The following is a 13,438-nucleotide window of genomic DNA, read 5'->3' on the forward strand; positions in this document are numbered from 1 at the left end:
ACCCCATAACCTCTCTCCGAACAATGGATGTTACCAATGATGGTGGAAAAACCCTTCTCATTATCTCATTGTTTTTCATGATCATTTTCGTTGCCTCTTCCGAATCTTCAAATTCCTTGTGGAAGGAAATACTTCATCCAAAATTAAAAGTCCAAATAACGTCCAAAATACCAGGTGAGCATGTGCATGTTAAATGCATATCAAGCGAGAACGACATCAAGCGGGGTTTCTTGAATTCTTCTAGCACAGAGCCTTTCACATTCGATGTTCAACTCAAGTTTCTAACGACGATAAGATACAATTGCTTGCTGAAACAAGGTAGAAAAGAAATTGGGCAGTTTTTGGGATTTCGAAGTGGTTCCTATTGTGAGAAAGGTTGTACTTGGGAGGTTTACCCACGTTATGCCCTACGCATATCATCTCGCAATGGTTATCTAAATGAAACATACAGGCCAATAGGAAGCCCAGATGATCATAATTATGATTATTCCTAGTTGTGCATTGTGGCCTGTGTTGGTTTTAATTGCCATAGTCCATATCTTTTTAAATGACACATATTCCATAGTCTTTAAATAAATATTAACCTTCCTTATTTATTTATCTAAGTGATACATATAACTTTTTATATGAGATAATATCATTTGTGTGTTGTTATGAGAGAACAAATTATTAATGTAAGAATTAACAATTGAATGAGACTTGATCTTTGATTAAATTTTAATATTCAAATTATATCATAAATATTATGTATATTGTGATTTAAAAACTATATCCACTTCAAGAAATAATTTCAAAGAATTGATTGATAAATTATTATTTTCAAAATTAAAGAATAATGAAAAATTTTATATAAAAAAGTAGTATTGTACATAATTCAAAAACATACAATAGATACATATATGATTAGTAAAATATGAATTAACTTTTATTTTTATCCTTTTTTCACTTTAACTAATGACTTAATTCCAAGGAAGGTGGGTAATTTTTAAAAATCTAGGGGAAAAATGTGTGTCTTTTAAATATATATTAAGAGAGGTGAGTGTAATTTTTCCATTGTAATTTAATGTGAAAGTGGGAGATTTTTGGGACACACCATTGGCCAGGACATATGCTATTGTAACTAGTTTGTATGTATTTTGACGTAATTTTTTTTATTTTATTTTATTTTTAGCTTAAAAATTCTGAAAATTTTGTGCATTAAACCCAATTCCAGGGCCAACAGAATTTAAAAATATTATTATTCGTGTTCTTACGGATGATTCATTTATTTGTTGATTGAACTAATAAATTACATGAACACAAATCAACACTATATATCTTTAGACATGCGTTTCGTTTAATCATATAACTTATTGTCCCGATATTTTCAAGTCAAACCAAAGAATGATATGCAAAAATTGTAAATACTAATTCTCGATGACATATAGTTTTTGAGTTGACACATTAGCTTTCGACAGGCTTTACGTTGGGGACCAAATGTTTCTTTCATGATTATTAGTTAATTATAGGGATTAGTTATTCTTATAGTTGTACTTTCTTGATGTATACAAGGCAAAACAGTGTCAATAACTCTTAGTCATGTTGCAGGCTCAATTGGCTTAGGTTGCAGTGCCATAATAAAATCAACTTGATTCTCCTCCTTCTGTTGGTACGTATGACTTTTTCCTTATCTTCCTTTGATATTACCATCCATGATCCGAAATATTTGAATCTTGACTAGGGAGCTACATTTCATATTACTTGTCATTCCAACTTGTTAACTGATTTTGTCATTGTCCCTAGAAAATAGGCCAAGAAAAGATATACTTATCTGACGCAAATGAAGACATAACTTGGGCCATTGTTACCAACTTCGCTGCCAGAAAATTGGGTGACGATAGAATTGAAAAACTCAATCATAATTATAATCAATACAAGTGCATGGTTATCGGTATGACTATTTGAGGTGATCCCACCATAATAATTATAAGACTAATAAAAGAAAATCTTAAATTACACAACAAATTAAATGAGATATGATGAAAAGCGACAATATATCATATCAATGACAAAAGAATAAGGACATGTTTATATACAAGCTGAAAAATGCTTTTGAAAACTTTTTTATTTAAAATAAAAAAAAAAAATTTTTAGTAGACAAACTTATAAAAATTCTTCAAAGTGTGTATCCAAACAAACTCTAAATATAATACGTAATATAAGCTATAGTAGTAGTTCTACTAGATGAATGGACCGATTCATGCAACATAGAATTTGTAAGTGTAATATTGTAAGTTTTAGTTCTAAGAAAAGTCTAGTTCAAGTACCTATGCCATTAATAGTGCAAAAGGAACTTTTAATGGTGTAGATTTTATATCGGGTATAATTCATATGACATAGAAAGTGAGTTGTGGCAAAGATGTAAATATGATAAAAAAAAATTATGTTGAATATTTTTTCACCCATTATATAGAAAGTTATTTCTATGCCGGGTGAGTCAACACATGTTATAGAATGTGTTGGAAAGGGTCAACTTTGTAGTTAATTCCAACCATTTTATGATGGGTATAATGACATCTAACATTGAAAGAACTTTCTATGATGGGTGAAACAATACCAAACATAAAAAGTGTGCCAAAATTTCAAATAATGCAATTCATATTTTTCAACTCTAGACTCTAGTTTTTGTTTTCATTTTATTTACCTTTTCTTTGTTTTCCTCCCTCGCACATCTAGGTAATTTATTTTTTTTACCTTTTTGCGTATTTTGTTGCTATTGATTAAATAATAATAGTGTGGTGGTTTGGAAGCAAATATAGTGGTGGAAGTGACGAACATGGTGGTGGAAGACAATGTGAAGATGATGTTGTGAAAGGGAGAGAACTCGATAAAGAAACAATTTTTAACCAAAAAAATAAGACCTTTTATACCGGATATGGACAAGACCAAAGTACTAGAAGAAGGAATCGAAGAATCCTCGACACAGATATTCCGAGGAGTCCCAGGCCAGGTTAAAAATACCTACTTCGCTCTACAACTATCAAGATTATTGGACCTTAATGGGCTTGGTTGTGAGCATAAGCCCATTAAGGTTAGTATAAATAAGTGTAATTAGCAACTGATAAAGGTACTTTTTCATAATTTCCATAATTGATTAGCATTGATCTCTCTAACCCCGAGGACTGACTTGAGCGTTGGAGTACCTTTTTTAGGTACCCAAGTTTCCCTAGGATAGGCATGTGGAAGACGAAGATCCAAGAAAAGCACCAAAATTATCGAAGTACCCCCGTGCAAGTACATTTTAGCGCCCACCATGGGGCCGATTTTGAAGGCCCGCATATTTTATTTGTTTTGCAGGAAAAAGAGCTCGAGAAGGATGGTTACTACCAGGAAGAATACCCACTCTGTTCAACTTGTACAGGTCTCGGGATCGATTATTGTGGAAGATCGAATCGATCTCTCTGATGCTGTGAAATTGCTCTGAGAAGAAATGATAGCTATCAGACAAGCTCGTGAAAAGGATGCTCAAGAACTCGAAGCACTTAGAAGGGAGAATGTTGTGCTGAGAAGCTTGAACAAGACTTGGAACCCCAATGGCTTGGTCAACAATGAAGCCTCCTCTTACCACATACCAACAACTCTGCATGCACCAGTTCCCCTTGCCTAGTTCTCGATCATCCTGAACAAGCTCCTCGTCAGGTCAACACTATAATTGGCTTTTTTAAACACCGATTCACTCAAAGCATCATGGAAGCAATCTTATTTGACAATTGGAGGAATCTTCCTCTAGAGAAATATGATAGATTCTTGGATCCTGATGATCATTTGAACGCATATCTCACACAAGTTACTTTGTTGACGCAAGAAGATGTTGTGTTGTGTTGCATATTCCCTACTTCTTTAAAGGGTCGAGCACTGAGTTGGTTCATCAAACTCCCCCTGCATCCATAAGTTCATTCAAAGAACTATCATCCTTATTCACCGTGCAACTTGTCACCACCCGACCCTACCATCTAACATCATTGGCATTGGCCAATATTAGACAAGAGAAGAGAGAGTCCCTTCGGTCTTTCATGGATCGCTTTAATAAAATTGCTATGGTAATTAAAATTTTAAACCTAGTCATTGTTATGGATAGATTGAACACGACGCTGAAACCATAACCTTTTATGAATAGTTTAGGCAAAAAAACCTTTGATGGATATGAATGATTTAAGGAGAAGGGCAAAAAAATATATGCAAATGGAGGAATTAGTTGAGTTAAGAAACCAAGCTAGGGCTGAGACAATGCCCAATAAAAAGAAAATGAAAAAGAAGTGTACCAGAAAACTAAGAGAGAGGATGACACAAAAACCTACCAAACAAGAGGACCCCGATATACCAATTACACCCTACTAAACACAAGTCGAGCAAGGATTTTGGAACAAACTTTGACCTTAGAAATCTTAACCATTCCCAAGTGAGCTCATACACCTTCGAGAGCAGATTTATCAAAGTCATCTTCATATCATCAAAATCATAGACATTCAACTGAAGAGTGTGTTGCCCTGAAAGACAAGGTGGAAGATCTCATAACACAGATACAATTGAAAAGCTATGTCAAAAAGTAGGGCTCCAACCGAGGGCAAGACCACATAAGAGATAAATACATATCACGAGGAAGAGAATTAATAAAAAATGAAAGAAGAGTAGAAAGAGAATGAAGTCACTCTAGAGAAATAAGAAGAGAAACCGATGACGAAAAAAATCAAACAAAGAGAGTCATCAACACTATTTTTGGAGGATTTGCAAGAGGATTTGGAGGATTTTCATGTTCTGTTTGAGGGCGATGACTTTGACGGAGACGGTGGTGGTGATGGAGAGGTTTAGTATGAGGGGAATGTTGGGCGCCGTGGAGAGGTTAGGAGTAACGCATCTGACGGTGGTGCCGTCAGTGGTGGTGGTTGTGACGAAGGACGGCGTCACCGACGGGTACAGTTTGAAGTCGTTGGAATCTGTGGTTCGTTAATTTATATTTTCCATGGTTGAGTACATTGTTCAAAGTTTGATATGATATTTCTTTGATCAAATTCCAGTATTTTCGTTTGGATATTTCTTTACGGATTGTACTAGTTTGACATGTGTATGTGTATACAAATAACCTGTTTCAAACTTCAATTTCTACAAGTGGGTGTGTTGGTTCTTCCTTCTATGGAAGCTGGGGCACTTCAATTGTTGGTGAAGATTACACCACGCTGGCCAGGTCAGTGCCATCACAAGTTCGCATGGGGAGGGGAAAGCCAGTGAGGTTGCAACCCATGATGAAGAATGTCAATGAAGGGAAAGATATCTTTGCACCTCTTGTGGTGGTCACTCGTAACGTCATTGGCAAGAAGCGTTTCAACCAGCTTAGGGGCAAAGCCATTGCTTTGCACTCCCAGGTGAAATTTGATGTTCTTGTCAGTAGTTGGTGTTATCCTTTTTCTTGATTTGAGAATTTTGTTTGTGGGGTGGTGAAAATTTTAATTTAGGATTTACAGCTTCTCTATCTGAAAAAGCTCTTTAATTTATTTTGGATAGCCAATTTCTAAAAAATTCTTCTAAGTTTGTATTCAAATGTGAATTAGGCTTATTATGTTATGTGTGTATTTTATCTGGTTCAAGCTTGGTTTGATTGAAGGATTTTGGAATTTGTTGAAACAGAAGTACAAGTAGAGAATCTATGAAAGTGAGATGAATTTGAAAACACTGACGTGTAGAAAGGTTAAAAATAAAAGATTGGGGAACAAATGAATTTGGATCCATTTTGCCCCGAACGTTGACTCTCCTTTGTGTTCATCTGGTTTGAGGTTTGTTAAACATTGTTGAGGATTTGAAATTTTAAGAATAAATTGAATTAAGGGGAAACGGACTACACTTATTTATTATATAGTACATATCTTGAATGACCAATTACAAAAGACTAATATGTTAAGGGGTTCTAAGACAAATTAGAAAACACTAATATGTTATAAGGGGTCCATAATTACCATTTAAACTCTAATAAGCTCTGCAACTATTTTTACTTCTCCAGGGCTTTCTGAATTAGCTTTAATTTTCTACTTCTTCCATTCAAATATGTTGATTTTTGTTTACAAAAAAAATCTGAATCCATCTTTGTTGTAATAGGCTTCCGAAGATGCTAAAAAGTTGGTTAATCAAGAGAAGTCTTTTGCCTGTGCCGAAATCCAAAGTGATAGGTCAGTGGTGCTGAGAATTGGGGAGGCACTTGAGGAACAAGAAAAAGCTTCCCAAGCTCCTAAAGATGCTTTATTGATATTATGTTGTTATTGTTATGTTTAGCACGTAAAGTATACACTCCATTTTTCCTCATTGATAGGACGTGGATGGACTAATAGAAGAGGTTCAAGAGGCTAGAAGAATCAAATTGTTGCATCAGCCAAGCAAGGTGAATTGCTTTTTGCTTCCTCAATACTGTTGTAGCTGATAGTTTTTGTTTAATTTCACTATAATGCATTTTTATTATTCTTTAATAATAATAATAATAATAATAATCCATATGTTGACAAGAAGCATTGACACTCCATTTTTTTTGAAAATTTTATACTTTCACATATCTTACACCATGCTTGAAAATAATTGTTTGGAATTAATTTTTTTATTGATTGTCATTATGATATAGTATGTGTGATACACCCTTGTATATAGTATATATAACTAACTATTTTTTCTTTTCTTATTTCAGCCAAATGATGCTTCAAGTGTCCTTAATACACCTTTGGATGCAAGAGAATCTTCTGGTGCTAGCAATCCTTAGTTTGCTTATAATGTATTTTGGATTTAAAGTTTAATTAGTACAAGACTAATATTACTTTGTTATGGATTTTATGTCATACTTTGATTTACAATAGAAATTTGAATTGTAAATTTTTGAAGTATACACTGTTATTTTTGTTATTGGAAATATAATTTCTACGTCCACATTATGAGTATTCTTTTATTACATTTTTTTATAAATATCATAAGAAAATGGGAAATTGTAATACATGTAAATTATGAAATTAAAATAAGTATAAAAAATTGTCATATACAAGAAAATAGGGAGAATTAGAAACTCGATTGTAAAATCTCTATTGTTAGAATGCTTAAAAAAAAAACCTCCATAGTTAGTATAGTTTTAAAACATCTTTCAATAAACCTTCATAGTTAGCATAGGTTTAAAGTCTCTTTTAAAAAACTTCCATAGTTAGTGTAGGTTTAAAACCTCTTTTAAAAAACATCCATAGTTAGCGTAGGTTTAAAACCTCCTCTAGAAAACCTCCACAATTAGTGTAGGTTTAAAACCTCCACAAAAAACCTCCGCAAAATACTATCAATACCAGAGATTTTTAAAAACCACCGCTAATTGCTTGTGGCGAATGTAACCGCGGAAGTTTTTGAAAACCTCTGCAATTTATTTTGCGGAGGGTAAAAACCTCCACTAAACGCAAAAATAACCTCCATTATTTAGCACATTTGTTGTAGTGATTTCAGTCAATATCAATATCATTCAAAGTAAAGAAATTGTACATTCATCAATATCATTCAAAGTAAAGAAATTCGAAATCCTCATATCAGTCAATTGCTCAAGTTGTAGCAGCCAATAAATTCAGACAAAGTAAATGTGAATGTCAATTTATAGACAAATCATGCATTTAGCTACTATTTCAAAAGATTCCACTCTAAGGCATGCTAACAAGCTACAAAATAATATTTTGGACAAATTACAAATAGATCCTCTTGACCAAAACATGATAATCAAGCTTTAACTACTTAGTTTATTTTATTTTCGGATAAGAAAATAAACTAAAAAATAAGGGCAGAATTTTTTTTGGAGATATATTGTAAACAATCACAATTAAACTAAAAACCATGTTCTATTTCTAAATTTTTCTAAAAAGAAGGTTGTCCATTGACTCTGAATGTCTTCCAATTTGGTTTCCGGCAATGGTGCAACATCATAAAAAAGCTGTAACATACATGCATGCAGATCCTGTACCTGAATATAACTTGTTCCTAGTAAGGCCCCATTCCCAAGTTAAAACTGTGTTCTATAGTCATTTCCCTGAAAAATATAATATAATAAAGTTAAGAAACAAGGAAAATACTTAAAGAGAGTTCATATGCATAGTATATATGTCGTAGAAAAAACAAATTTTAATTAATGGAAAGCACATCAGATAATTTAGTTGAGAAAGGCTAAACTAGTTGACTAATATGGGAGTGTAGGAATCTAAATTAATTCATGTCATGAATGTCTCCAATGCATGCGCCAACAAATCCCATCACAGATTATTACTACAACACTCCTCTTTTCCCTTTTCAGTTTCACAATTTTCATGCGTGCCAAACACCATTTCCACCAGTGCACACTAATAATAACTGTATTTGAGATGACAAATTAAGAAAGGTGAGACTATAGATCACATGAGAAGAGTAGGGAGAGGGAAATCAGTTTTCAAGTGATATCAAACAGAAAATTACTAAAGCAAGAAAATCCAAATCATCACAACGAGGCTAAGAGTAAAATTGGTAAAACTAGCAGTCCTTTGTTTAATATTAATAACAAATGGAAAAAAATTAACAATTGTCAAAAATTATATATTTTAGAAAATTGGGAAACTAAATTTAAAAAATATAAATAAAAAGTTAAAATTATAGATTAAATATGATAAAGAATCAGAAACATAACTTTATCTAAAAATTGATGAAATAAAATTACAAAACTTGTGAAACGTAGCTTAAAGGGTCTGCTAGGTGAACAACTTTTATAATTTTTATAATCAATTATTGAACAGATCAAAGGCACACTTCTTGACGGGGAGCCTATCATTTCCTTGCCACCCAAATTGGTAGAGTTGAAGAAAGTGGAATTTTCACAAGAGGAACGTGAATTCTATTCCAGACTAGAGGCTGATTCCCAAGCACAATTTCAGGAATATGCTGATGCTCGAACTGTGAAGCAAACCTATGTTATTACAAAGCAATTCAAATCTTGATGGAAGTTTAAACATGGAAATAATTCCATGTAGAATCAGGCGGATATGGACCTACAAATAATTCCTACCTCTTGTGGTGTAGTTCTCCCAAGTTCGTATCATAAACAAATAACAACAAAAAAGGCATCAAGTCATTGCATTCTTTTAAACTTTGTTAACGAGGAAGGATTAATTAGTTATAGGAGCAATGGAGCATGATAAAGAAACTATATGTAGTTTACCAAGATCAAGCTAAGATATGAATATTTCAAGTTCACTGAATTCATATCTATTTCACACCAGAATATAATAAGCACACACCAAGGGGTATCCAAAAATCTAGTAAAAGTCTACATACATAATATAGTAAAAGTATAGATACATAATATGAAATGGATATGAGAATTTTTTAAAAACCAAGATAGTTATGCCTAACAATATAATTACAAAGCAACATGCACCATCATGCGTAGATAAATATAATGTTCTCAAATGTGTAGTGCAACTGAAGTAACGCTAAAATATAATTCACCACTTCAACTAATTTGCATAACATTACATAAACATCTCACAAGCCCACATGATAAAAAGGCCCAACATTCAATAAAAAGGCTAACCAGTTATATAAATCTTCACTACTACTATTATGTTTTCTTGGCATACATAATAAGTTTTGTTATCTAACCCAATACACATGTCATATGACCTGCTACCAAATCAAGCCTGAGTAGGCATCTAGTCTAACTTCAAGGAACATGTTTAAATTTTTTAAACCTTAATTACTGCAGGCTTGAGAAGGCAACTGCAAAGAAAAGAAACACAATGTCTCACTAGATCCCAGCTATCTTTATTACCATGCTCTTGACAAACTTGATCTCTGCTTGGTAAGAACTGACCAATTTAATTTGTCGGTGTTGTCGCAACCCGAAAATTTCCGATCTTGCGACCTATAGTTTAGACATCCTTTTGAAAATCTCATCAATTAAGGAATGCCCGGACGCTAGACTAATCCTTAATCAATGATTTTGAAAATAGGTTCTTAGGAGTCGCCACCAATGTTTTACTCAAAAAATTAGAAAAAGAAAAGGTTTTTTAAAATCCAATAATGGCCTTGATAACCAGAATTGGGTTCGGGGGTTGGTTACGTGTAAGGAAGGTATTAAGCACCCCTACAACACCCTTAATCGGTACCCTATGATGAAGTTAACATTATAAGCAATAATAATATAAATATTAAATCCCATTGATGACTATTTACATGCTTAAAATTTAAATTATACGACTAACCCTAAAATATCTACATGATTGCGTTTGTTATAAATAAAAGATGGAGATAAAGATGAGAAATAAAATATAGAAGAAGATTGACTGAAATACCTCTTGAACGAGCTTCTATTGAATCTTCAAATATGGAGAAGGTGCTTTATGGCAACCTTTCACACTACAATATGCCTCACAAATCTCAAGATATACAATAGGAGGGAGAGAGAGAGAAATTTCGAGCTTTAAGGAGTCTTGGACGAAATTTATGGGGTCCTGAGAACTGTGCCTGAGCTATCTATTCATAGGCATCAAAAGGGGGCCAGAATGGCCCGTTCTGGATTCAGAATGACCCGTTCTGAATCTGAATGTTATGTGTTAAATTCTTACCCTGGAATGGTCTGTTCTGAAACCAGAACGGCCCGTTCTGGGGTTGAGATTAACACGAAAAATGCACTGCTAGAACGACCCATTCCAAACTAGGTTTTTTAGGCTGTTTAGCAGTTTGGAACGGCCCATTCTGGCTTAGGAACGACCCATTCCAGCCTAAGATTTTTAGGCCTTTTTCCTGGTTTGGAATGGCCCGTTCCAGACTAGGTTTTTAGGCCTTTTTTTTTGCTTGGAAAGGCTCGTTCTAATTTTGGAACAGCCCGTTTTGGGCCACTAAAACCAATTTATTTGGGCTTTACGCCTTCTAATGTCCTGTCCTGTTGTTTGCATGCTTCGGGAGCTCCTTCCTTTCATAACAGAGGTCCATTTCCTTGTTTGTATGCCCCCTGAACGAAATTGGGTGTCTACAGCTGCCCCTCTTTACTTGTCCTTTGGAATAGTAATGTGTTGCTTTTCCAAAGGCAAGTAAAGACGTAGACATTTCATCCGGGTCTTCTCTTTATCTCTTTGGTGCTTCTGCGTTGTTTCCCTTGGATAGGTGTATTTGCTCGTATCCTCACCCTTTAGAGCAGTTGAGCATTGGTTGCATACTCTATTGGGTAACAAGGTTGACAAACTGTACACCTGATCTTGAGTCTTCGAGTAGAAGCTCCATTGTTTCTCTTATGATAGTGTATTCTTTTATTCATAACTTGTTGAATTGGGAGTATTATTATGGCTGGCCTCTCCAGGCTGCCTGCTGAATGGTGAGTATTATTATGTCTAGCCTCTCCAGGCTGCCTGCTGAATGGTGAGTATTATTAAGCCTGGCCTCTCCAGGCTACCTGCTGAACAGTGAGTATTATTATTCCTGGCCTCTCTAGGCTGCCTGCTGATGCTGAGTATTATTATGCTTGGCCTCTCCAGGATGCCTGCTGAATGCTGAGTATTATTATGTCTGGCCTCTTTAGGCTGCCTGCTGATGCTGATGATGTGATTGCCCCTTTTCTTTGGGAGGACGTTTGATGAAGACGAGGATTGCTGGTAGGTGGTGCCCTTGTGATGGTGGGCAAAGGAGTAAATGTTGAGTATTATTATGCCTGGCCTCTCCAGGCTGCCTGCTGATGATGATGTTGTGATTGCCCTTTTTCTTTGGGAGGACGTCTGATGAAGACGAGGATTGCTGGTAGGTGGTGCCCTTGTGATGGTGGGCAAAGGAGTTGATGGGTGACAGGGATTCTAGTGTTGCCCCTGCCATGTGAGTATTGTGATGCCTCTCCAAGTGTCTGCATGTGGTAGGTTTTTTTTTTTTTTTTTTTTTTTTTTTTTTTTTTTTCTGAATTTTATTTTTGTTTAGCTTCGGCTCTTTCATGTTTGAAGCTTGCCTTTTTTGCTATATTATTTTTTTTTGAAAATGCTTCGGCTTTTTCAACATTTACGAAGCTTGCCTTTTTCTCATGTTGTTTTTGCTTTTTTATTGTCATCATTGGTGGAGGGATCTATTTCCATGATGTTATTTGCTGAATCTTGATTGATGAGTATTATTTTGGAAGCCACTCCTGGCTTTGGTTAGGAAGTCATTCCTGGTCTTGGCATTCTCTTAGATCATCCTTCATTCGGTTGAGGAGTAGGGCGCGATGACCCTTTCATGCTTATAGACTTGCTTATTCTTCCTCTTTCTGTTGTATCTCGTCTTGCTATTGACGTGTCTTTCTTCTCTGGGTGGTTATATGAAACCACTTGTATGGAATGCCCTTGTTGGGGCTAGGCTTCTTGACATGATCTTGGCTCTTAAGGCACTATTTAGCTGTTGATCTTTTTGTATGAGTGCTTCGGCCTCTTGATTCCTCCAACAAGTGATGGATAGACACATATAAAGAATGCAAGAATGCAAAAGAAAATGAAAATCAGAAATGGATTGGAGTTTTTTAAAATTTTTTTTTTTGTGAACTTATACCCTTTTGTGCACACTTGTGCCATATGCATGTTATGCAATGATGCTTCTATGCTAATGCTTAAAATGCAAGTTTATTTTTACTTTCAATAAATTAAACTATGTGTATTGATCAATGACATGGATTGTTAGCCTTTAGCTGTGTCGAATTTAGTGTTGCTTCTTAAAGTTGAGGTTTGTGTAGTTCGGCTCCCTCGCTTATACCAAATATAATATGTTAGCCCCTTAGATCAGGTGTACCTAGACTCTGTTCTAGGACACCTCCATTTTTTCCTTGTGAGTGTTCACTGTGCATATTCCGTGTATCTCTCAAATTTATCTTAATGCCATGTAGGTCAAGAGGAATGAGAGGAAGGGGATATTATATACATATATGTTTTCGGTAAAAGTTTTGTTAGAAAGGATTTTTTTTCAAAAATGGTTTATAGAATAATGGCTGGCCGAGGTAGGCTAGTGATTTAGGCTGATGAACAAACACATTCAAAGTGAGGAAATCATTTTTTGCGTTAGCTCAATATTTCCTTCAAAGTTAAGCGATGACTTGGGATTGCATATTGATTAAATGATCTTCCCGAGCCGCCTTTCAGTTTTCAGCTCGGGATGCTGCTTTGTCCTAACTTTTACCTAGGCTACCCTTTTTGTTTGTGGGTCTCCTAGCGGACCTTGCCCTAATGTTGGCGTTGCCCTCTCAGTGGGTTTCTTGCGGGGCTTTTGTCTTTGCAGCATTTGTGATCATCTTTCATTCCTTCATTAAAAGGGGGTGCCCCTTGCACTGATTTCATTTGGACTTTTATTCACAAGTCATGCCGAATTTGATTGATCTTTATGTGTATTTTTATTGCGTATTAAGCCATTGTTTCTAATGACGTCCTTATTTCAA

General features: G+C 34.9%; 1 protein-coding gene across 2 annotated transcripts; it reads left to right on the top strand.

The window, feature by feature from the left end:
• The first annotated feature begins 215 nt into the window (after window positions 1-215).
• On the top strand, window positions 216-7,709 carry LOC114916704 (protein PROTON GRADIENT REGULATION 5, chloroplastic-like). Of its 2 annotated transcripts, XR_014430744.1 has the most exons (6): window positions 216-318; window positions 1,588-5,399; window positions 5,662-5,807; window positions 6,127-6,197; window positions 6,338-6,406; window positions 6,704-7,709. XR_014430744.1 is itself a non-coding variant. In XM_083066989.1 (5 exons), the coding sequence occupies exons 2-4, from the start codon at window positions 5,244-5,246 to the stop codon at window positions 6,351-6,353; spliced, it is 243 nt and encodes an 80-aa protein (XP_082923115.1). In that variant the 5' UTR covers window positions 216-318; window positions 1,588-5,243; the 3' UTR covers window positions 6,354-6,406; window positions 6,704-7,704. The 2 variants fall into 2 exon arrangements, 1 of the variants encoding a protein (XP_082923115.1); XM_083066989.1 differs by lacking the exon at window positions 5,662-5,807 and having other exon boundaries at window positions 6,704-7,704.
• Window positions 7,710-13,438: the final 5,729 nt, after the last annotated feature.

Source organism: Cajanus cajan, chromosome 11, assembly GCF_000230855.2.
Source record: "Cajanus cajan strain Asha chromosome 11, NIPB_CcT2T_4, whole genome shotgun sequence".
Classification (NCBI taxonomy): Eukaryota; Viridiplantae; Streptophyta; class Magnoliopsida; order Fabales; family Fabaceae; genus Cajanus; species Cajanus cajan.

What these genes read in the sequence shown, in the direction of transcription:
- LOC114916704 (XM_083066989.1), top strand. Translation starts at nt 5,244, where the DNA reads ATGGGGAGGGGAAAGCCAGTGAGGTTGCAACCCATGATGAAGAATGTC. An exon ending in CCATTGCTTTGCACTCCCAG is followed by an intron (nt 5,400 to 6,126) that starts GTGAAATTTGAT and finishes TTGTTGTAATAG; the next exon opens with GCTTCCGAAGATGCTAAAAA.